This window comes from Staurois parvus, unplaced genomic scaffold (genome assembly GCF_062004578.1).
Source record: "Staurois parvus isolate SC_StPar_1 unplaced genomic scaffold, SC_StPar_1.0 ptg000013l, whole genome shotgun sequence".
NCBI classification, from domain to species: Eukaryota; Metazoa; Chordata; class Amphibia; order Anura; family Ranidae; genus Staurois; species Staurois parvus.
This window is the reverse complement of record NW_028317809.1, coordinates 10,738,942-10,764,638: the sequence shown is the minus strand read 5'-3', so window position 1 is coordinate 10,764,638 and position 25,697 is coordinate 10,738,942. Positions and strand designations below refer to the sequence as shown.

The window sequence follows — 25,697 nt, the reverse complement described above, 5'->3', positions numbered from 1 at the left end:
TAAAAGATATCTTTCCTACTGTGTCCTGGTCAGAATATACAGTAGTTTGTTAAAAATTCAAATATCAGTATTATTTTTAGTTTTCTTATTTATTTACTAGAGAAAAAGGCTGCCTGCCACTTGTCTCCTCCTTCCTGAATGCCCAGCTGGCCCACATAGTCAGCCAGATCAGCAACTTAATCTACTGCAGATCCCAGAGTAAACCTGGTTTTTAATGTTTTTATTGAAGTTGTGGAGAGGGTGCTCATGGGTGGAGGTCTGCTGGTCCAACTTGGTGTTGTAGGTTAGTAGTAGTAACATCATTGCCTAGCAGGGAGTTGTTACTGTTGAGCTGCATTGACAGTAATGATGTTACTGAGGTGGGGGGACTTGTGGTTGGGCACTCAGCACAGAGAATCAGGCATGATATGACAGAGAGAAGGTACTTTGTATAGCATTTTAGGGTTGCATACCATGAAACCTTGGACAACAATGCAGTTCATTTTTTTTTTTGGGGGGGGGGGATGTTATAAACAGAGAGGCCTTTGTACACCAAACAGCATATGTTTGATGGAGTTTGTAATCCATAGCTTAATCCTGCTGCTGTTCTCCACATCTGGTTATATTCAACTGTTCCAAATGTGCCTATACTCAGATCCTGTGTAGAGATTTTACAATTGTATCCTTGGAAGGAAAACTATAGTGCCTTAATTTTTCATTATTTTTGCTTTATTTTTTGCTTTTGCAAGTTATGTTTTTAACTTCCTTGGAAGGCTGCTTCAGGCTTGTGTCTTGGTGTTCTCGATTGTGCTCCGTTTCTTTACAGAAACCATATAACTAGCAAATCCAAGGCTTTGCAAAAATATTACTGCATGCTGTTCTTTTTAAATGCATTCTTTAAAGCTCAGAATACTTTAATCTGTATTTGTTACTGTTCCTCTTGTGAGCTGAGTTAATTCTGAATGGACTTGCCAGTTTCATCAGCAATTTAGTAGATCTTTCTAAAGTTGGGATGCTTGTTCATGTTACCTCAATATTGCTTTTATTGTGATATATTAATTAACTCTTGAATTAATTAATTACCTTTTGATACAGCTATTACATACTTTTTATGTGAGGACCACTTAATATTAAACTTTACTAATGTTAATTGCTTTGCAGCTCGGTAATAGTGTACCACAAGATTATACTAATCACTACTTCCCTGATTTACCAGGGGAAAGTGCATACTGATGTACAGGAATTAAAGATGTGGTGGCATTGTAGTGTATACCCCAGGATTAGTGAAAGTTATCACCTATCTTCAACATCCTATTTATGGCAATATTTTTAAATATTCACTATATGGCCATAATTATGTGGACACCCCTACAATATGTTAAGTGAAGGGTACTGTTAATGTTACAGTAGACAATTGTGCACTTCCAACCTTATGGCAATGATTTGAGGAAGGCCCTATTCTGTTCTAACAGGAATGCTACTGTTCACAAATTCAGGTCCAAAAAGACATGGTTTGACATGTTTAGTTTGGAGAAACTTAAAGGATAAATTCACCTTTTGCACAAAAATAATAAATGCACATTTTTTTGCAGGCAAAAAAATGTGCATTTATTATCTTTGGCTGTAGGAGCCTGTAAAGCTTTGTACCAGCAATCAGCAGATTGCTGGTGTGATGCAGATCTTCGGCAGATCTGTCAGTATATCTGCTTGACATGTGGCATGTACGGGCAAGCAGATATACTGACAGGAAGATTCAATGAACTGCCACAGCACTCCACAACGCCATGGTAGTCCATTGAGAAATGCAAGCCGACAGCCGATAAGGCTGTCAGGACTTGTAGTTCATTAATTCACAGAGCACCGTGAATGAATGATGCAGCTGTTTTTAAGTACTGACAGCTAGTATGGGGAACTTCTCCCCGTAGTTATGTCCACAGGGAGGGGTGGGGGGGGCAACGGCTTCAGCATTTGGAACATGTTGCATGTTCCACCCTAAAAACACCCTGTAACATGTTCCCAAAGGTGAACATATGTTTTAAGTTAAATGCATAGAGCCCTTTAAGCACCTTTGGGATGACTGGAATGCAAACTGCAAAACAGACCTTCTATGGCATAAGTACCTGAACTCACAAAAAATCGTTTGACTGAATTGGAAAAGATTCCCACAGAAACACTCCAAAATCTTGTGGAAAGTCTTCCCAGAAGAGTAAAGGTTGTTAAAGCCACAAAAAGTGTGTGTGGGTGTATATGTGGGATTCCATATTAATGGTTTTGAAAAGGGCTGTCCAACAAGCTCAATAGCTCATATAGGTGTGATATTCAGGTTTACACAAACTCCAACCATTACATCAAAGGGCAATAAGTAATAAACACTGCAAATATATGTTTTTTTTCATCAGGCTTATAATCATTTCATTCTGACCATTTTTTGCTATGGGGTCTGTCTACATTTGTATACAGTTATCTGCAGCTGACTGTGGAATGTTCACGTAGACACAACATTTCAGCATTGTGCCTGATGAAAAATGTTTAGATTATGATTGCTGATGTGAAGAACTGTAGACACAGCTGTCTTCAGTTTTCCACATCACCCACATGCCAGCAAGCACAATGTGAACAATTCCCACTAGGCTTAATGGCTCGTTCAAAAGCATGCACAGGCATAAGGAAGTACTTGAGTAATAATCACATTTATAATGCGAGTTTCTTCTCAGTATTAAAAATTGCTTTACTAAAAAGCAGCAAAGAGGAAGAGTTATGCATCATTCTTTCTCTTCACTTGTTAAAATAGTTTTACTTTTTTCTTATCTTAAGATAACCATTGACATGAGATTTAAAAAAAAGTCTCTGTTCTTTTGCAGATGTTGATGAATGTCAAGCTATACCTGGTCTGTGCCAGGGTGGTAACTGCATTAATACAGTTGGTTCCTATGAATGTAAATGCCCAGCTGGACACAAGCAGAGTGAGACCTCCCAGAAGTGTGAAGGTAAAAAAAATGATGTGTGGTGTGAATAGACTGTTGACACTCTTCTTTATAGGGTTTACTGTTATGGTAGTTTTCCCCTTGCAAGTTACAGCACTATGTGGTTTTAGCTGTCTGTCACTTGGTACTATACATAGTGCTTATGAAACGTATTACACACTTTACTAGACAGACAGCATTCTAATGATAAAGATATTCTAAACAGCATTGAAGAGTTTATTTAGTCTAAATTCTGGAAAGAGAATATGTTTGAATCGTATACTAGCCGTATGTTACTGATTGTAGTTTGAACTTGAATACCTCTAATAAGAGTTGGGTAGTTTACGTGACAAGAAGAATGTATTGTTTCATTTAGAAATCCACCCAAAGGGGGTGTTGCAAAAGAAAGATGATAGAAAGCATCAGTGTGCTTTAACACAGTATTGTAATGATGGGCAGCTGTACTACTATACCTGAAAATGATCAAAAATTATGAGTTTTGTTTACTATATTAATGACACGTGCAGTCAGTAGATGATCCCTATTAGGCTATTGTCACATCCAGTGGTGTATTTAGGTTTTGTTCTGCCCTAGGCAACACAAAAATTGCCCCCATCCCCCCATGGAGAGACCCTGACATCGACCAACACCACCCTCCCCCACGAAGAGAGCCTGGCATTGACCAACAACATCCTAACCCCACCCGAGAAATCCTTCCCCTACCACCGCTCCCCATACACTGGACACCCCCCTACCCCGGCGAGAGAGAGTAGACATTCACCTTCACAGCTCCGGACATCCCTGGGAACAAGAGTCGGGCTCTGCATACACCATCCAGTAGCCTGCAGCCTCTCTCGGATCCCACCTGGTCCCCATGCTGCGTGTGTCCCTTCTTCCATCCCTTCTCCTGTGGGTGGCACTGCCCCCCTGAAAAATGCTGCTGCTCCCTGAACAATGCTACCCTGGGCAAATGCTTTGTTTGCCTTGTGGTAAATTTGCCCCTGGTCACATCTTCTGATCATACTAACAAACCTCAGTGGCATATAAAATGAAATAAACAACATTAGTCAGTTCACTGCAATAAACTGTAATTTTTTCTGTGAACCCAATTGCCCCTACACTCTCCCCCTTCGCCATTCTATTTATTGCAAAGTGAGAAATTTCATCAGTAAATAGTAATTGGCAATTCATATGGCTTCACCTTACAAATCTTGCCTGGCAATGGTTTAAGAGAACACGTCCAATAGTCTCCTCATCAGTCTGTAGTAGAACTGTGTGATGTGTTTCTTTCAAAATATCTCAAAATTGGCTACAGATGTAGCCATTCAGAGATTGTGCCAAAAGGATAACATCAACCAATGTCTTTTCATTTTAACTGTCAACAGTAATTCTATTACTGATATTCCTATTGTATGTTCACAGTTATTGACAGGACAACTTGCCAAGACTTGTAAGCTAAACACAAAAGTTTGAATGTGTAGATGAAATGATTGAATGCTTTTCTAATATACTAGCTTACATCTGTGTTTCAAATAATATGCAACATAGGCATCTTCTTAAAAAAATATGTGAAGCTGCTTAAAACTTTATTGATACTACTTCTATGTAGAGTGTAAAAGTTAATCAAATAACTATCTAGAATTACAGCATATTTAAATAGACATATTTTTTAGTTGCCTCACTTATCCAAAAAGTATTTGGGGACCAAGGTCATACATTAAATGGGTAAATATAGTAGAAACCACAGAATTGTACTAAATAGAAATTAATTACATGGCAGGAGGGACCTTGGGTCCTGAAAGCTTGCCAAGTTTTCCTCTAAAAATACCCTCGGTTATTTTAGCTATTTTGACCCCAAAATATTATACCCACTAATCCATTGCTCAACTTACATGGTAAAATAGCACAAATATTTAACTATTCTTACTGTTAATTATTGTATTCTGCCAAGGATGTATATTACTGTATAATAGTCCTCCCTATGGCACCCATATTTGCATCCTATAAAACTTCAGTTTGCTCTCTGTGGCCCATCTTGCAAATTCACATAAAGACATACATCCTTTTTTCAGATATTATGACATTGGTCTTGTTTCCTACACTCTGATCCACATAACCATCAGTTCTGGCTACTAAAAAACTGCTTTTCCCATTTGATGGGAAGAGCCTATGAACAGCTTAATGACTTTGGCTGCTATTCAGAGCTGGGTTGATCTAGGAAACAGAAGGTGGTATCCATGCTAGACGACCATAAAACACGTCTGCCTTACACACAAAGGTTTGTCTGAGTGTCTGATCTCACTGCTAACCCTTTTGTTGCCAGTGAGGACCCACTAAATGTTCTGCTTATGGTATACCTTGGATTAGACTGACTTCTTTGTGAAACGCTGGCATAAATCCCATTGTACGGAACTATGTGCATGATCTCCCCCATATGCCATATATTATGAAGTTGTACATGTAAGTTCGACTATTTCAGAGTATAATTTTACCCATTCTCCCTACAGATATTGATGAGTGCAGTACAATACCTAATGTGTGTGATGGTGGGGAGTGCACCAATACTGCTGGGAGCTATGTCTGCATCTGTCCTAGAGGATTTACCACAAGCCCTGATGGATCTCGTTGCATTGGTAAGTGGTTCTATTGGTAACTCCCATTCTTCATCCACTTTTGAACTTATAATTTCCTCTCAGTGCTGGGGATAGCTAAAATAAAACGTCATTAAAGCCTGCTAATTAGCACACAGCAAGTGGGTGAACTTGTGGGACATTAAATTATGAAATATAAGCCATTTATTATTGCTAATAAAATTATTATTATTATCACTTTACCTGACTCTATTAAAGGCAAACAATACTCATTCTTAAACATGGTGCTAGAAATTCATGTAAATAGTTTGACACATGACTGAACATATCTAAATTCATTAAGTAACACACTGACTCAGATAATGGTGCATTAATTAGTTAGTACAGCTCACAGTCTACTGGGTGCCTATACGTCATTCATTTTTGGTAAATACGTGTGTAATATGAAAGATGAATCTGTAAGTAATCAGATTCCCTTCCAAACTTCCCATGCATGTGACTGAATATTTAAATTGTACTCAGGTTGTTTTCACTATACTCCATTTCAGCTCACTTTAATATTATTAGGTCCTGAGGGCTTTTTTCAGCTTGAATGGTTCAGCTCAGTGGTGCAATGCATGATGATCATGTGTAAGAATGGACCTATGTGAAATGTGAAAGTCACATATGAAATTATTTATAGGTAAAAAGTTCAATAAAAACTCAAAATATGTACCCATTAAGTTACACTATTATTGTATTTGAATATGTCATATAGGTCTATACCCATGGCAGAAAAAGATCAGAAAATGATAGGCGTAGATTTACATTACATAGTCATCAAAGATCAGTGGCAGACATCTCTTAACAAAACAGAGAGTTAACACAAAATTATCCAGGTTTTGAACAGGATTTTACAGGTACATTATATTGATAATCCTTTTTGATACATATTGTAAAAAAACAAAAAGCATAATTCATTAAAAGCAGAACAACTTAACATAAAAGAAAAAGTTAAGAAATATGATTAGTACATTTTTGTGTGACTATGAAACAATTAAAAGAAAAAAATCCCATTGCAATTATTTCCAATTATACCTAAAATACATGTCATTGTTCTGGCAGTTAAATAATGTTCTTAGCGGTTGGACGCAGGATTAGTTTTGACCTTTAGCCATAATAATTTATTGTTAAAATACAGAAAATGAAGAGTCAGGTTTGCTGAGGATTACGTTTTATAAATATGTGTGCACATAATTGATGTCTGCTGGTTAGGAAAGAACAGTCAGATCACTGAGACCTAAATGTACCTCTTTGTGTAGAGAAAGATCCCCATAAGAGTATTGTAAAAACAGATTTCTATTAAGGGGTTAATTTATTAATGTGTTCTCCCAGGATTTACCAAACCTTCCAACATTTTGCACAAATGATTTATGTAAAATTGAGTGAAAATTAAATGCATCTTGGGTAGACACTTTGATAAATAAACCTCTAAGTGGTTTATCATTGTTTTTACCCTAGGTTCACAAAATGTTCACCCAAGATTTTTTTCTATAATTAAATCTTATGTGAAAATGGGTGAAGTTTTTAAGGAGTAAAATAGTAATCTAGTGGTCTGAAAGGTGGTGGGGCTGGTTTGCTTCTATCCCCACTGAGCATCTTTCAAGTCCTCCCTAACCCTCTCTCTCTATCCTTCTCTTATTTTGAGACTCACTGCATCCGGCTGTTTTCTCCCATTTCTTTGAGGATTGCAGTGATCTATCGGCCTCCTGGACCGGTGTCCCGCTTTCTTGATGATTTCTCCACCTGGCTACCCTACTTTCTCTCCTCTGAACTACCCACTGTCATTCTCGGAGATTTTAACATCCCTATTAATGTTAACAACCCGGCTACATCCCAACTCTTCAACATAACCTCATCTTTTACATTAGCGCAATGTATACAGTCCTCCACTCACTCTGATGGGAATAAATTAGACCTCCCATCTTTGCACTCCCCACAACCTCACAAACACCCCCTTTACTCTCTCTGATCACAATCTCATCACCTTCACAGTCTCCTCGTCTTCAAACACCTATCCCTCCAAGCAGCAAACAATTACCTGCAGAAACCTTCACAAATTGAACCCTGCTCCTTTCCACTCTGCAACTGACCAACTCTACTACAGAATCTCTCCCCTGTCCTGCCCTGACCTGGCCACTGCTGTCTATAACAGTTTGCTTTCATCCACATTAGACTCACTTGCTCCTCTAACAACACAAAGTATCAGGCCCCAACCGTTACAACCCTGGCAGACTGACGACACCAGATTTCTTAAACTACATAGTCGTGCGCTGGAGCGATTGTGGCGTAAAACCAAATGTTAACAAGAATTCACCCTATATAAATCTGCTTTCTTAACATACAAGTCCTCCCTTCATGCTGCCAAACAAGCCTACTTTGCCACTCTTATTAACACCTTGTCATCCAGTCCTCGTCATCTCTTCTCTACTTTTAACTCTCTACTTTCTCCACCTCTACCTCCACCCAGTACCTCGCTCACTGCCCACGAGATTGCAAATCATTTCAAAAACAAGATTGACGCAATTCGTAGGGGCATCGCCACTGCACAGACATCCATCCCACTTAGCATACCTTATACTAAACCTACCTCAACACTTTCCTCCTTTGACCTTGCTAATACCGAAGAGGTTACTAAGGTTTTCTCAGAAGCCCGTCTCACTACCTGCCCCCTGGATCCTGTCCCCTCACAACTACTACGGTCACCCTCTTCTTCCATCCTATGCTCCCTCACTCACATCTTCAATCTTTCCCTTTCTACTGGTGCCTTCCCCTCTAAAGCATGCGCACATCACTCCCATACTTAAAAAGCCCTCCCCGGACCCCACCAACCTGAACAACTTAAGACCCATCTCCCTGCTGCCATATACCTCTAAACTCCTAGAACGCTTAGTCTACAATCGCCTGAGCTCCCACCTCACCGACAACAACCTTCTTGACCCTTTACAGTCTGGCTGTCGCTCACTACACTCCACTGAAACTGCCCTACTAAAACTCACTAATGATCTACTAACTGCTAAAACCAATGGCCACTACTCTGTACTCTTACTACTTGACCTCTCTGCGGCTTTTGATACGGTTGACCATCCCCTCCTCCTCAAAAAACTCCACTCTCTTGGCCTCAGAGACTCTGCTCTCTCCTGGTTCTCCTCCTACCTTTTGCAGCGCTCCTTCAGTGTTACCTATAATGCTGCCTCCTCCTCTTCACTCCCTCTTTCTGTAGGGGTCCCTCAAGGTTCTGGCCTTGGACCCCTTCTCTTCTCCATCTACACCTCCTCCCTTGGTCACTTGATAAACTCCCATGGCTTTAAGTACCATCTCTATGCTGATGACACACAAATCTATCTTTCTACCCCTCACCTCACCCCTTCAGTCTCCACTTTCATTAGTAACCTAAGTGACATATCAGCATGGATGTCACTCCACTTCCTCAAAATCAATCTTTCCAAAACTGAGCTCTTAGTATTCCCTCCAGCCCGTGCCCCCTCCCCTGACTTCTCCATCAAGATCAATAACACAGTCATCAGTCCCTCCCCTCATGCCAGGGTACTAGGTGTAATCCTAGACTCCCATCTGTCCCTTCAGCCCCAAATCCAATCACTGTCCAAATCTTGTAGACTTCACCTCCGCAAAATCTCCAAGATACGCCTGTTTCTAATCTCGGAAACCACTAAGTAACTTATTCACTCCCTTGTTATATCTCGCCTTGACTATTGTAACTCCCTCCTCATTGGCCTACCTCATCGCATACTATCCCCTCTTCAGTCTATCATGAATGCTGCTGCCAGACTCATTCACCTTACTAACTGTTCTGTATCTGCCACCCCTCTCTGCCAATCCCTCCACTGGCTTCCTGTTGCCCAATGGATAAAATTCAAAACACTAACAATAACGTATAAAGCCATTTATAACTCTGCCCCAAATTACATCACCGATCTTGTCTCTAAATATCACCCAAACCGTACTCTCTACTCCTTGCAAGACCTCCTACTCTCTAGCTCCCTTGTCTCCTCGTCCCATGCTCGTCTCCAGGACTTCTCCAGAGCTTCCCCCATCCTCTGGAACTCTCTACCCCAATGTATCAGACTATCGCCTACTCTGCTCACTTTTAGGCGATCTCTGAAAACCTATCTCTTCAGGGAAGCCTATCCTGCCCTCAGCTAATACTGGAATATTCTACTCTTCCAACCATTCCATCCCCCACAGTTACTACCTTTTGTACCACTAGACCCTCCCTCCTAGATTGTAAGCTCCAAGGAGCAGGGCGCTCCTATCCCTCTTGTATTGAACTGTATTGTTGCTGTATTGTCTCCCGTTATATTGTAAAGCTCTGAGCAAACTGTTGGCGCTATATAAATCCTGTATAATAATAATAATAATAATATAAGACCTGCGTAAGATCAGCTTAGGAATCTAAACCAGATGATCTATTTTTTTCCTAGAGACCCGTCAGTCAACCAGAGGGTTGCTGAAGAATTTGTAGAGTGCCCTATAAATATTCATTCATTTCCCAGTCTCACTGTAACCTTCTAGATAGATGAGTTACCGATGTCTATCGTGTCTGCAGTACCAATGGTGGGGTGGCAAGGGACAGGGAGTACTTTGGGAGCTGTACTGTACAGAGCAACTAAACGCCATGTTTTAGGCTATATGAAGAAAGTCATTACAATATAACTAAACTGCACTGGTAAACCACTACTAATTTACTCTCTAAAGCTAATACAATAATGGTGCCTGGAGTCAGGCTTTAAGAAGTTTCAGCACAGTGAGTTAGCTTGCGTACCAGTTGGAAGTAGCAAAGAAGAAACATATAAGGACTACCCTGAAAGTTGTTCCTTTGTGGACTAATATCCTCATAGCAAGAGGACTATACACATGTTAAAAGGATCTTCCATCAATGGCCAAATATTTTAAGGGGTGTCCTAAAATTGGGTTGGGCAAGCACATTGGATATGGGTAGCATTGGAAACAGTCTCTTTATCCTGTTTTATACACTCTCATGGTTTGTGCCTAGACTTGCACTTTAAATTGACTTCCAGTTTTCTTTACATTTTTAAACACCTGGTCTCTGTTAACATTTTCCCCAGAACACCACAACTCAGTGGCAGGCGCAGAAAAGGCATGCCAATGAAGACTGCATACCATACACCTATTAAATTCTTTAAATCCTAACATATTTTCCTAGAGAAAATAAAAATGTATACCATAGCTTGCAGCAGAAGATGATAGTATTAGTCCTTATATTTATGAAGGGTGAATTTGATTTATAATGCAGTTTTGGTAGACTGATGTTCCTTAGAACACATCTTATGGACTCTCTTTAGCTAATGCCATTGCTTGCAGCTCCTAGCTTCCACAACTACAGTACTATATTCATAAAATACATTTTAAAGTGAACCTGTGGCCACATATTTTGTAGTGAGTGCCCTGGTATTTAAAACAATCAGTGATGCTATAATCCAAGAAATTGGGACCTCAAGTCTCATGGTTGTGCTTTGGTTGATCCTCCCCAGTATCCTCATCTTCCTACTGGCAAATAAGGTTACCATTTGAAATCTGCAGCCATTATGGAGACAAAATGAACTGGAAAGCGTGGATCATGGCATGCCCATGAGAGTTATGGTCTCTGCCTCTTGTGATAAAACACAGCTGATTTTCATTTTAGTGACCAGAAAAGTAGATAGGTATGAGCACCACACCAAAATGTCTAGCCTTTGAAAGAGTTATTTTACCATACATATCCAACTAACAATCTGTTTTGAAGGCCAGGCAGTATGCCCCCCACCAAGGCTTAAAATGATGTACAAGAGGAAAGGAGAAGGAATGGAAAGAACTTGGATTCTATTTTCTCTAAGCTATTAGTTTAGAGTTAGCTAGAACTATATTATTAACAGGTTTCAATAGATAGTTATTTTATAATACATCAGGTACTTTTCTCCCACCCTAAACATTCATGCTTGCTCATAACAATTATGGTAATACCATTAAAGTAAACCTGTCATAAGAGAAACATGGAGGTTGGCATTACAGTCATTACAATCATAGCATTAGAGCCAAAGGGTGAGCATGATAGCCTTGCATTTTTAAAGGAGGTCCTCAGGGACAGGCTTCATGCTTATGACATGACAGGTTTCCTCTAAAGAGGACAGTTGGAAAATTTCTAATGCATTCTAGGAAAGATTTGCAACTGTGCGAAAGTTGTAAAGTTAGTCGTTGTACCATAAAACCAACTCCAAACTCTGACTCCCCCATTTCTTTGCCCCCTCACCCATTGGAGTAGACCTCCTTAAAAAAACTCCCCATATGCATACCTTCTCACCTGTTCAGCATGGTGAAACCACTGGTCCTCCTTTACTGGCAATGGGCTTAATAATGCTAAGAGTAGTGTCAGCTAATAATGTTGCAGAAAAAACCCATAGCAATCTCCTGTAAGTACAGGGTGAGAAGTGGGCCCTTGGTGCCCTGGAGTCACATAAAGTGGGTTGAATATCACTTGATGTCATTCACCCCAGAAGAGGAGCATCTCAGCATGATCAGTAAATCTGTGGGGCAATGCCAGAGGTTGGGTGAATATAGCAGTTTGAGCAGTTTTTTTTATTTTTAACCAGTGCTGGGTAATATATTTTTGTATTTTTTACTCTAGCTGGGTTTTAATATAGTTTCATGTTATTCAATACAGCCAGATTCTAGAAGATTTCAATGTGGTTTGTCAGGAAACTACAGCTTCTGGTTACTACATCTTGCACAACGCAGCTTACGCTATATCTCAAAACATAAAGGAGTGGGTGGAATTGAAAATGTCTTTGCCTCAATAATTGCAGGCTCAGTAATTAGTCAGTGTTACCAGAACATAGATATCTCACAAGTATTATTTTATCACCAGCCAAAATAGTTCCTTTTCCCCCTCCCCCAGTACACACCTTAGATAACACCAAAACTGTGACGGAACGTGGCGTACGACCCCTGCCCTTCTCACCGACTTGTGACCAAAGGACCGGCTGATCTCGCACCATGCTGTCACTTGCGTAACAATGCCACTCTCAGCTGCGCCCTGCACAAAGATTTTCCAGCTCACGGGACTACAATCTATGTGCCAGGAGCCTGAGAGCGATTGTTACTAGGTCAGGTTAATTACACAATTAACCCTTCACACTGCCACCACCACCTTTTTACAGAAAAGGAGGAAACTCACAAATCTTAACAGGAATACTATGATATTAGCATAAGCGTCTGTAACACACTGTCACCACAGACAGATGTATTCAGAGGATTATCACATACAGTAGCACTCTTCAAGAGACAGGATTCTTTAGTTTGCATTAAACGCTTTAGAGACAACACTTTTCAAAATAGGGTTTATTACTAAAAAGGTCAAAATGGTGCAATTAAAATATTTACAGAAAAAGATATTACAAAGATATAAAGAGAACAATAAATCAACAGAGAAATAAAAGAAAGGAGTTTAGAAGGCAGAATACTCGCAATGTCCTTGGTTTAAGTAGAGTCCAAAGATTGCCTTGGCTCTCAAGTCCGTTAGATGTTTCCTGATTGATGTTTAACGAGAGCTGTCTTTTCTGCAGGCTGTCAGTCTTTTTCTATGATATTAAAGGGGTGTCGCCAGAGAACAAATGAACAATCATCCAGTTTGGGGATGGGGTCTAGGAGGTAACCAAGGTTATAACCAAGTCGCCTTACAATTTCATACTGAGGTTAATAACCTCCAGTAGGTGCAGTTGGCATCCTAGCAACTGGCAGATTAATATTCAGAATTATATTTCAAACCCAGGGATACCAAACACAGCGTACCCTTTTTACCCTGTCCTAGGTGCTAATATAGTCATGTAAGGCCTCATTTGACTCACATTAAAATGATCTATCTAAATATATACCTAATATTAATGTGCCCAGTTCCTGCTGAATTTTATGAATTGTTACATGTGGAATGGAAATTTTATGGCATGCTCTGTATTCCTAGAGCCCTACTGGCCTAACAGGTCATGACTGGCTGAGTTATTGTTTTACGATCCGGCAGAGGAAAGTGGTTTTCAAAGCAGACCTCCTGCACTAGACTAATTAGTGGGTTACAGCCCTGGACCTTCATCTATCTGTGTTTTATTTAAGATAAGAGGCCCTTTTGAAGTCTGTTCAGCTTACAGCTATAAATTCCATTTCAAGAGGGAGGAGAGGAGAGACAAAATGGCTGAGGCCTAACAAGATGGCTGTCACATACAGCGTCCATGTCTCTATTGCACACAATCGTCACAAAACCCATTTTAAAAAGTGATAATTCACATAATGATTTTTGTGAATTGACTGCTATAGTTAAAATATCTCAAAAAGCAAATCAAAGCAATGAACACACAGCAATGAAAATACTGCCTGTATCATGCTTTGAGAATGCATTGAGAATATTTACAAGGTGTGGCTATGGAATTCTTACTGAAGAAAAAAAGGAACATATTCTGTTTAGCTTCATTTTACATTCCTCATATAGACAATACATATAGTAAGTACAGTACAGTTCATAAATATTTCATTTTTTGCTTGCAAGTTTATTTCGTTCTAAAATCTAGTTGAGTTGGCTGCCTATTTGTGATTTCCTGTCTTTATTTTCAGATCAGAGGACTGGCAGCTGTTTCTCTGCTTTAATTGGGGGCCGATGTGCTGGGGAACTTCCTGGCCAGTACACAAAAGGACAATGCTGCTGTGATACTGGACGATGCTGGGCCATAGGTCAAACCCCAGAAATGTGCCCAGTCAGGGGGTCTGGTAAGTGTATTCAGCTTTGTTCATGTGCCACAAGTAGATGACAGTCTGATAAGTCTTAAAACTGTTAGCAAACATTATATTGGCTGTGTGGCCTGCATATTCAAACTATTTGTACACAAAATCATCACGTTTAAATATGCATGTTTATAGACTGGAAGAACATTGTTGAGTGTATAGCATGATATCTTACCAGAAAATGGGAAGTGTGTTGTTACTAAGCTTTAAATGATAGAATAAAATTACACTTACATAAAACCATTGCCTTACAATGTTTAAAAACCTAATCTACAAAGGAAGGGATGTTGTTATAATTATTCCGTGTGTCCACAGATGAATATCGAAGACTTTGCATTGAAAGCCTGCCTTTAGGCCCTTCATATCCAGGAACATATCCTGTTGGCCCTGGTGGCATTGGACCTGGCATTATCGGCCCTGGTGGAATTGGACCAGGAGGTGTTGGACCTAATGGATATGGTCCAGTCGGGGTTGGACCCAATGGGCAGGGAACAATATCTGGCTTACCTAGTGTGGGTACTGAAATTGGTAAGAAACATTTGAACTAACTATTATCAATTTATTGTGATAACAGTAGGCAACCAAGGAACATATATAGTAGCTAAGTCCATAACCAATAAATAAATGGGGTATATAATTTCTTCCTATGAATTCCTCCTTAGTGTTCACTTTCTATTATTTTCTTTTTAAATGTATTTTATGTTGTGTGAATATGGCATGAATGAACAGTACTCACATAATCACATTAGGTAATTAAAACATACCTTCTTTGTCCAGCAATCCCTCTTTACTTTTTAGCATACGTTTTCTTACTGTGATTACAATAAATGACTTTGAAGTAATGCTCAAAGCTAGACTTTATTGGTTGCATTACGCAATCATGTCTTTAGCCAAATTTTTGTGACCACTGTAATCTTGTAGTTCCTAAATAAGAATCTTGCCTGCACTGCATACATGTTCCACCTGTGTACAATGTGGAAGCAATTTCCTTATCTATTGTCACGTACTTGATGGGGAAGCCTGACATGGAGATGAAGGCGTCCTCTTACACCTCCTGCTCAGTGCCCCTGATAAAGCAAACAGAAGGCACGAAAGCCAGGATTGGCATGAGTGCCTGCCAGAACTGCAGTGTCTGCCGACAGGTGGGTAGTCCGGACGACCAGGATGCAGGTCAGCAGACGATGTAGGTAAGTAGAGGATGCAGGTCAGCAGGAGCAGTGGCAGGTAGGTACCAGCAGGAACTCGGCAACTGCAGACAGTTAGTAGCAAGTGGTAATCACAGGCTGGAGAAGTAGCAATGTCAGACAAGCCGGGTCGGGATCTATCAGGCGGATCAGGTACAGGTAGCAGGCAAGCGAATAGTAAACGTTCAGGCCAGAAGTCAGCAACCATAAGCAGATAGCAGGGGAACAGGAAAAGGGGTAGTCCAAGGGTAAGCAAGGGTGCAGGTGGAGTTCAAGCGAGGTCAAGACAGGTCAGGTCGGCAACAGGATCTGAATACAACAGATAGATAATGGAACATGGTAGACCAGAAGGCAAGGACTCTTAGTGCAGTAGCGATTTAAATAGGCCGCCTGGTGCCAGTCTTGTGGCAGCTGTGCACGCCGGTGCGCACCAACATGGGCACGGCTGTTGGGTAATTGGCATTGGTGCATAAATCTGTGCCTGGGCATTCTCTGTCTTCCCTGACACCTACTAAACATTGTTAGTTACATGTAAGAACAGCCTCACTTCTGAGTCCCTTTGGTATTTAATGCAGTACCCTATTCAATGCATATACACTCCATAAAGCTGGCCATGCATGTGGCTATATAAATTTGAACTACTACTATAAACATATCTTAGCAAAGAAATTAAAACTGGGTTATAAATTGACAGCTTCAGTCAAGTCTTTTGAAAAATGGAATTGAAAATGGAAAAAAAATCTAAAATGTTGTCAAAAGCAAACAAATGTTTCCACCAAATTTAATCAGGGTAGTTTCCATCCTATCTCTATGGAGTCGATTAAAATATTTGATATCAATTGTTTTGTGATTTCAACACAAAATGGATTTGAAGGTTTGAACCTTTTTTTTCAAATTGTATGGCCATTTTTAGGTTCAGCATATTATTAAGCGGTAGCATTGTTGCTCACTGTATTAAATCTTAATGCAACATCTAGTGGCCTTTAACTATAACTGCAGAGAATATGCTCACATTAGTACAAGCTGACTAGCAGGACCACTGGTATTTGAACAATATTGTCCTCTACAGGATTCATTCAAACCACATTTTAGATGTTAAGCCCTGTCATGAAGTATGTCTAGTTTTCACACTCTGGGACACACTTGTCTAGCATTATTACATTAACAATTTTACCAATGGAAAAGCCATGCTATCTCCCCTAAAGTAGTATGAATGAAAGAAAAATCACAATGAATGAAGGTTACCTAGTTATCTAATAGTCTAGTGCTGGATATTGGTTATCATCTTACATACATTAGTGTAGTACTGTTTAAATAAGGTTATATTGCAAAATACTGTAAATGTGTATTGCACACTGTTACAATTTTGTATTACTTTTTTACATGCAAGGAACTGCTACATTAAATCAGACAGGAGATATCTGCAAGCACTTCACCAACTTGTGCCAAAATGGACGCTGCATCCCTACACCAAATAGTTATCGGTGTGAGTGCAACATGGGTTACAAACAAGACAGCCGACTGGAATGTATAGGTAAGGCATAAAATGGACATCATCAAACACATGAAAATCAGGAATCCTTAAAATTATTTTCAGATCTCAGAAAAAAAAAATACAACTACACATTACAGTACCAGTAAGTATTTGACACGTAGATCAGATCATTTATTTTGTAAAGCGCTGTGCAGACGTGTCTTGGCACTATATAAGTCCTGCATAATAATATCTTCTTTAATACTCACTTTTCTACATGGCAAAAATAGTTTCAGGAATAATCATGAAATTGAACAAATTCATATTGGCAGAAAAAAAGTAGACAGTAATAATTGTTGTGTACCTGTACATTGGTGGTCAGTGGAAAATGCCCCCTTGTGTTGGTGGTTATTAGGAAAGTTCCTGCATGATAACTACTAACATTTATATTGCGCAAGGGCCTTCCTGAATGAATACAAAATGTATTCGATAGTTTATGTAGGACCTTGTATTACATACTTTCGGTAAGTCCAAAGTTGTTTGTACAAAGATTGTATCATGAGCTTCCAGTTATCAGTCAATGAGTGAAAGACCCCCCCCCCCTTACTTTGGTGGTCAGTTGAAAGAATGCCCTTTACATTGATAGTTGCTGCCCCACACAACTTCCAGTACAGTTGGTGCCAGAACTTTGCAAGCACCATTAGCCAGGAGATCAATTAACCAATGGGTGGTGCTTAAGGTGCCCCTAGGATTCCACAGGACCCTGGTTGAGGAAGGCTGGTCGAGACAATACACTGGCATGATGTCCACTCTGTTCTCTACTATCACTGATTTTTTTCATAGGTTAAGTTTACTGATAGAGTCAATAGTTAACCTTATTTAAATATTCTAATATTCCAATTACTTAGGATTTTTCATCAAGATCTTGTTATTTACAGATGTAGATGAATGTGCCAGCAGTCCATGTATTCACGGAGACTGTGTGAACACACAAGGATCATACCACTGCAGATGCCACGAAGGGTTCCAAAGCAATCCTACGAAACAAGCTTGCATTGGTATATAATATCTAATTTTTAAGTATATATTCTAACAGGTTTATCCAAAAAGTAATGAGGCATTGATTGGGTTCTGTGTACATACAAATAATGTGGTTAAAACAATATAGTAGTGGCTTTACTTTTTTTGGACAAACGTGCTATATTTTCTGTTTTGTCCATGCTATTGTTTAGCTAAATTATTTTCTGACCTAGTAGCAGTGATAATTATGATAATAATTGTGATAATAATATAGTGATAATAATAATTGTTTATGCATTTTACACGGCTTAACTGTCTACATCCAGGGCCAATCACTCACAGGTGATTGCTGCATGGCTGATTACATGCGAATGGCTGCAATTATCTGCGGGAACCAGCAGCCTCCCATTGCTTTCAATGGGGCTGCTTCCTGCAGGTAATCAACGGGAACACCCGCTGGACTTATCACATATAATCGACGTCGGGCACATTTGCAGCTGTGAATGTAGCCAAAAAAATTATTTATACATTTCCGTCTGCATGAAAATATTATTGTAGTAGATAAGAAACCTTTTGGCAGTCTTTGATAGCATACCTGTAATCATCATATTTCTGTTTGCTATACAAATTTCAGAATATACACAAAAAAGTCCATTTTAATAATCAAATACTGTATATGCTCATGGTTTAATGAAACTACTATTGAGTTTTTTTTCTAAAAACATGGCACATACTGAATGATATTACAGATGTGACACATAGATGGACCACAGCATTATTTTACTACTTCATTGCTTCTGATAAATATTTGTAGTATTTAACCTATCTTAATGTTTTTAGACATTGATGAATGTATAATGAATGGAGTGATGTGTCGTAATGGACGCTGTGTGAACACAGAGGGCAGCTTCCAGTGTATCTGTAATGCTGGCTTTGAGACTACTCCCGATGGAAAGAATTGTGTAGGTGAGTTGAACAAGTATTTCTAAGCAGCAATATGAACACCCTACTCAGAAATCTGTTATTTTGATATGAACACATTGTAAGAATGTAAGTAATGATGACAAAACTGAGAAAAGCTGAATTGAGGGTATGCTTTTTCTAAATCATTCTTTAGTATGAGTGCCTTTTGTATTTATGAACATATAGGAGGAGGTCATCGTGTTAACATAGTCTCTGTTTGCTTTAGCTTAGTAAGCATGGCAGAATTTTTAGTGTTGTACATGTTTTGGCTTCTCTACTTGGTGAAATAACCATTTTTATAGGCCATTTTAAGATGAGAATAGCCCATGTAGCAGCTCTTGGTAAAGTGCAAAAAAAAAAACAGGTGGGGGGAATGATTAAGACTTTGCATACTCCAGGACCTGAATGTCATCTTTTTTTCACAGATCACGATGAGTGCGCGACCACAAACATGTGCCTGAATGGGATGTGCATTAATGAGGATGGCAGCTTTAAGTGCATCTGTAAACCTGGCTTCGTGCTGGCACCCAATGGACGCTATTGTGTTGGTAAGTTGCAAAGATACTACTACAGTGGGGATCGAAAGTTTGGGCACCCCAGCTAAAAATTTGTATTAATGTGCATAAAGAAGCCAAGGAAAGATGGAAAAATCTCCAAAAGGCATCAAATTACAGATTAGACATTCTTATAATATGTCAACAAAAGTTAGATTTTATTTCCATCATTTACACTTTCAAAATAACAGAAAACAAAAAAATGGCATCTGCAAAAGTTTGGGCACCCTGCAGAATTTATAGCATGCACTGCCCCCTTTGCCAAGCTGAGACCTGCCAGTGTCATGGATTGTTCTCAATCATCGTCTGGGAAGACCAGGTGAAGTCAATCTCAAAGGTTTTAAATGCCCAGACTCATCTGACCTTGCCCCAACAATCAGCACCATGGGTTCTTCTAAGCAGTTGTCTAGAAAACTGAAACTGAAAATAGTTGACGCTCACAAAGCTGGAGAAGGCTATAAGAAGATAGCAAAGCGTTTTCAAATGTCAATATCCTCTGTTCGGAATGTAATTAAGAAATGGCAGTCATCAGGAACAGTGGAAGTTAAAGCAAGATCTGGAAGACCAAGAAAAATATCAGACAGAACAGCTCGCAGGATTGTGAGAAAAACAATTCAAAACCCACGTTTGACTGCACAATCCCTCCAGAAAGATCTGGCAGACACTGGAGTTGTGGTACACTATTCCACTATAAAGAGATACTTGTACAAATATGGTCTTCATGGAAGAGTCATCAGAAGAAAACCTCTTCTACGTCCTCACCACAAAAATCATCGTTTTAACTTTGCAAATGAACATATAGACAAGCCTGATGCATTTTGGAAACAAGTTCTGTGGACCGATGAGGTTAAAATTGAACTTTTTGGCCGGAATGAGCAAAGGTACGTTTGGAGAAGAAGGGGCACAGAATTTAATGAAAAGAACCTCTCTCCAACTGTTAAGCATGGGGTTGGATCAATCATGCTTTGGGGTTGTGTTGCAGCCAGTGGCACAGGGAACATCTCACGAGTAGAAGGAAAAATGGATTCAATAAAATTTCAGCAAATTTTGGATGGTAACTTGATGCCATCTGTGAAAAAGCTGAAGTTAAAGAGAGGATGGCTTCTACAAATGGATAATGATCCTAAACACACCTCGAAATCCACGGGGGATTACATCAAGAGGCGTAAACTAAAGGTTTTGCCATGGCCTTCACAATCTCCTGACCTCAACATAATTGAAAATCTATGGATAGACCTTAAAAGAGCAGTGCGTGACAGACAGCCCAGAAATCTCAAAGAACTGGAAGACTTTTGTAAGGAAGAATAGGCAAAGATACCTCAAACAAGAATTGAAAGACTCTTGGCTGGCTACAAAAAGCGTTTACAAGCTGTGATACTTGCCAAAGGGGGCAGTACAAGATATTAACTCTGCAGGGTGCCCAAACTTTTGCAGACGCCATTTTTTTGTTTTCTGTTATTTTGAAAGTGTAAATGATGGAAATAAAATCTAACTTTTGTTGACATATTATAAGAATGTCTAATCTGTAATTTGATGCCTTTTGGAGATTTTTCCATCTTTCCTTGGCTTCTTTATGCACATTAATACAAATTTTTAGCTGGGGTGCCCAAACTTTCGATCCCCACTGTATATAAATACAATATATTACAATTACTGCTTACTTTTCATCTGAATTATGGATTGTAGGTATTAATTGGATAATTAGGTATTAAATAATATATATTTTATACATGAACTATGTGAAATGTTATTTGTAAGTCTTTATGTAAACTGAAAAAAACTATAATCTATAATTGGCAGGTAATATGTTTTTTAAATAATGTTTAGTTTAGTGTTGACTATGCCTGCCCTTTCCACCCTTCTCCTCCATTCATAGAAGGTGTACTATGGCTTCCAGCTATGAAAAGCATTCCATAAATAGAGGAAGCTGATCTTTAATTCATCTGCCCAGTTTGCCTTATTAAAGTGCATAAGCTTAAGCTATGTTCACTTCAATCATCCAATCTGGTTTAAGCAAAAGTAATTTTTTTCCTTTGCTCATACTAATCACATTTAAACATACTCTTTGCCTCATTTGACTAGATTGAGCTGCTTTTAGTTGAGTGCTTCAAAGCAACACTTTTAGTAAGATGCTGTTGCTCAAAGCTAATACAGTACCTTGAAAAAGTATTCATACCTTGAAATCTTCCACATTTTGTCATGTTACAACCAAAAGTGTAAAAGCACTTTATTGGGATTTTATGTGACAGACCAACACAAAGTGGCACATAATTGTGAAATGGAAGAAAAATGATAAATGGTTTTCAAAATTTTTTACCAATAAATATGTGAAAAGAGTGGCGTACATTTGTATTCAGCCCTCCTGAGTCAATACTTTGTAGAACCACCTTTCACTGCAATTACAGCTGGAAGTCTTTTTGGACATGTCTCTACCAGCTTTGCACATCTAGAGAGTGAAATTGTTGCCTATTCTTCTTTGCAAAATAGCACAAGCTCTGTCAGATTGGATGGAGAGCGTCTGTGAACAGCAATTTTGAAGTCTTGCCACAGATTGTCAATTGGATTTAGGTCTGGACTTTGACTGGGCCATTCTAACACATGAAGATGCTTTGATCTAAACCATTCCATTGTAGCTCTGGCTGTATGTTTAGGGTCATTGTCCTGCTGGAAGGTGAACCTCCACCCCAGTCTCAAGTCTTTTACAGACTCTAACAGGTTTTCTTCTAAGATTCCCTTGTATTTGGCTCCATCCATCTTCCCATCAACTCTGACCAGCTTCCCTGTCCCTGCTGAAGAAAAACATACCCACAACATGATGCTGCCACCAACATGTTTCACGGTGGGGATGGTGTGTTGAGGGTGATGTGCAGTGTTAGTTTTCCGCCACACAAAGCCTTAAGCTTTTAGGCCAAAAAGTTCAATTTTGGTCTCATCTGGCCAGAGCACCTTCTCCATATGTTTGCTGTGTCCCGCACATGGCTTCCTGCAAACTGCAAACAGGACTTCTTATAGCTTTCTTTTTTTCTTTCCACACTTACATAAAGGCCAGATTTGTGGAGTGCACGACTAATAGTTGTCCTGTCGACAGATTCTCCCACCTGAGCTGTGGATCTCTACAGCTGCTCCAGAGTTACCATGGGCCTCTTAACTGCTTCTCTGATTAATGCACTCCTTGCCCGGCCTGTCAGTTTAGGTGGACAGCCATGTCTTGGTAGGTTTGCAGTTGTGCCATACTCTTTCCATTTTCAGATGATGGATTGAACAGTGCTCCATGAGATGCACAAAGCTTGGGATTTATTTTATAACCTAACCCTGCTTTAAACTTTTCCACAACTTTATCCCTGACCTGCCTGGTGTGTTCCTTGGCCTTCATGATGCTGTTTGTTCACTAATGATCTCTAACAAACCTCTGAGGGCTTCACAGCCCAGCTGTATTTATACTGAGATTAAATTACACATAGGTGGGCTCTATTTACTAATTAGGTGACTTCTGAAGGCAATTGGTGCCACTAGATTTTAGTTAGGGGTATCAGAGTAAAGGGGGCTGAATACAAATGCACACCACACTTTTCGGATATTTATTTGTAAAAAGTTTCAAAAACCATTTATCATTTCCCTTCCACTTCACAATTATGTGCCACTTTGTGTTGGTTTATCACATAAAATCCCAATAAAATACATTTACGTTTTTGGTTGGAACATGACAAAATGTGGAAAATTTCAAGGGGATTGAATATTTTTTCAAGGCACTGTAATTATTGAAAAGTATCTATAGTCAAACTGTAAAATAAGATATTCTTTTTCATATTGTGTTTAAATTACTTCTAGCCTACTGCTATTAATCTGAATAGCCTGTTCACTTGGCAATGGGAATTTCTCCAGAGCTTAGTGATTGAGGTGAAGCTCTGCTGACTTCTGTCATCAGGCAGCACAGTGGCTAAATGGTTACACTTCCGCCGGGCAGTACTAGGGTTGTTGGTTTGAATCCCAACCATGGCACCACCTGCCTGGAGTTGCATGTTCTCCCTGTGCCTGGGTGGGTTTCCTCCAGGTACTCCGCTTTTCTCCCACACTCCAAAGACATCCTGTCTAAATTGGCCCTAGTATGCATATGTATGAATGTCAATTAGAGACCTTAGATTGTATGCCCATTGAGGGTTAGGGACTGATGGGAAAGTAAAGCACTGCGTAAATTGATGGTGCTTTATAAGTACCTGAAATAAATAATACATTTAATCATGTGCAAGCAAACATTTTTTTTTTCATTATACATGATTGGATATTCTTTGCAAAGTGAAAGATTACCACATTCACTAAACTCAGGGGAAAAATCCCAATTCAAAGTGAACAGCTAATTAGCCTTTAGTATATCAACTCTACTTACTTCCTTGAATTCTTGGACAAGTATTTACTATGCCCTGTATTTAGGTACTGCTGTGTCACCTCTATGCATGAAGGTGAAAAAAACCTTCTTTGTGCAGCATCCTCCCCCCCCCCCTTTCAGCCCCTCCTAATACTCACCTTAGCCCCCTCTCAATCCATTGAAGTGCACTGGAGTCTCGGCTATCCCAGGACTCCATCTCATCGTTGGCTGAGACAGAAGCGGGAGTCATTGGCTCCCACTGTTGTCAATCACAGCCAGTAAGCCAATGAAAAGGGGGAGGGGGAGGGGGAGGGGGAGGGGGCGGGTCCAAGCCACGACTCTGTTTGTCAATGGATACACAAAGTAGCGGGTGCCCTCATAGCAAGCTGCTTGCCGTGGGGGCACCCAACAGGAGGAGGGGCCAGGAACGCCAGCGTTGGACCTGAGAGGAGGAGGAGGATATGGGCTGCTCTGTGCAAAACCACTGCACATAGCAGGTTATTTAAAAAATAAATTAAGCCTTTAGAATCACTTTAACCAAATATTAGATTGTTAGAAATAACTATTGATTGTATTGCTATTACAATGTTGATGTTATAAAATGAAAGTGTATGTTGTGACAATAGATTTTATTTGCTCTATTTCTATGCTGTAGCTCTTTAAAAAATTGACTTGTACTTATTTTTGTTTTTTTTTTGCCCAAAAGATATTTAATTCATAAAGTATAACTAAGGGCAAATCTTTTTTTTTTAGTTTTAGATAGAGTGCAGAGGGGTTAGAATGCCTGTCAGTTTTTATTGCTGTCTGTTTCCCCATTAAGGAGATTCACCCTCTTCATTTGTCCTGTTTACCATTATCATTTAGCCCTGGTTCACACTGATTCGGTGCGGAATTCGCACCGCATCAGAATCGCACCCCGTTCATGCAAACCGCTGCAGGTGTGTATGTTAACAACACCCCGTGTCTGCAAAATGCAGTGCGATGTGCAGATTTAGATCGCATTGGTGTGAATACCCATGTGATCCGATTGTAGTGTGGACCAAAAAAGGGTCCTGCACATTTTTGGTGCGGGTGCAGTGTGATTAGAGCCATACAAAATGTATGGCTCCGATCGCACTGCACACAAATTGCATGTGATCTGCACAGGAATGCAGTGCGGTTCCTGAGCGAATCACATGCGATATACCGCACCGCATATATGTGAACGCAGGCTGAAAGTGAAAGTAAAAGAAAATCACAAATTTTGGGTTGTCCCTAGAAAAGTAATAGAGGGGAAATCTTCCAATGGGGAAACTAGTTCTGGTGACCTGGGTGGGCTCCAAGGAATGTCCTTAATTTGCAGGGGTTTCCTCTCACTTCCTTTTTTGCTATGGGACAGGAAGCGAAGGAAAATCTGTGCAATGGGACACAGATGGTGAAAGAAAGTCTGATAGGGGTTATAACCCTCCCTTACTCTATCCAAAATGAAAAAAAAGTTTTGCCTATAGTTCTACTTTAATGTAAATGATCTCATCTGCAGGTGCTGGAGCTTAATATTATGTTCCTCCTGTTTGTAGATCTTAATAATTAAATGTTGATAGTCATATACAGTATGTTTGCACACATTTTCTACGTAATTCTAGTGCAGTGCAGTGATTGTGTTTTGCTGTAAATAACCCCATTAGTTTTTGCATACTGTCTTTTCTTCTCAAGTGTATTTTTGTATCTAAATTTGAAAATAGAACGCTCAACTTCCATAGGACAGGAGTGCCAGTTGAAAAGGTCTCATTCTGAGAAGTGTGAG

The 25,697-nt window shown here is 39.6% G+C and overlaps 1 protein-coding gene across 1 annotated transcript in view; it reads left to right on the top strand.

The window, feature by feature from the left end:
- The window catches only part of LOC149473602 (fibrillin-2-like), a 238,911-nt gene that overhangs the window by 159,070 nt on the left and 54,144 nt on the right, over positions 1-25,697 (top strand). Inside the window, exons 8-15 of the mRNA XM_089675603.1 lie at positions 2,841-2,966; positions 5,450-5,575; positions 14,189-14,341; positions 14,672-14,884; positions 16,931-17,074; positions 17,953-18,072; positions 18,875-19,000; positions 19,423-19,545. Coding sequence (XP_089531729.1) covers positions 2,841-2,966; positions 5,450-5,575; positions 14,189-14,341; positions 14,672-14,884; positions 16,931-17,074; positions 17,953-18,072; positions 18,875-19,000; positions 19,423-19,545 — 1,131 coding nt within the window. The remainder of the gene's footprint in view (positions 1-2,840; positions 2,967-5,449; positions 5,576-14,188; positions 14,342-14,671; positions 14,885-16,930; positions 17,075-17,952; positions 18,073-18,874; positions 19,001-19,422; positions 19,546-25,697) is intronic.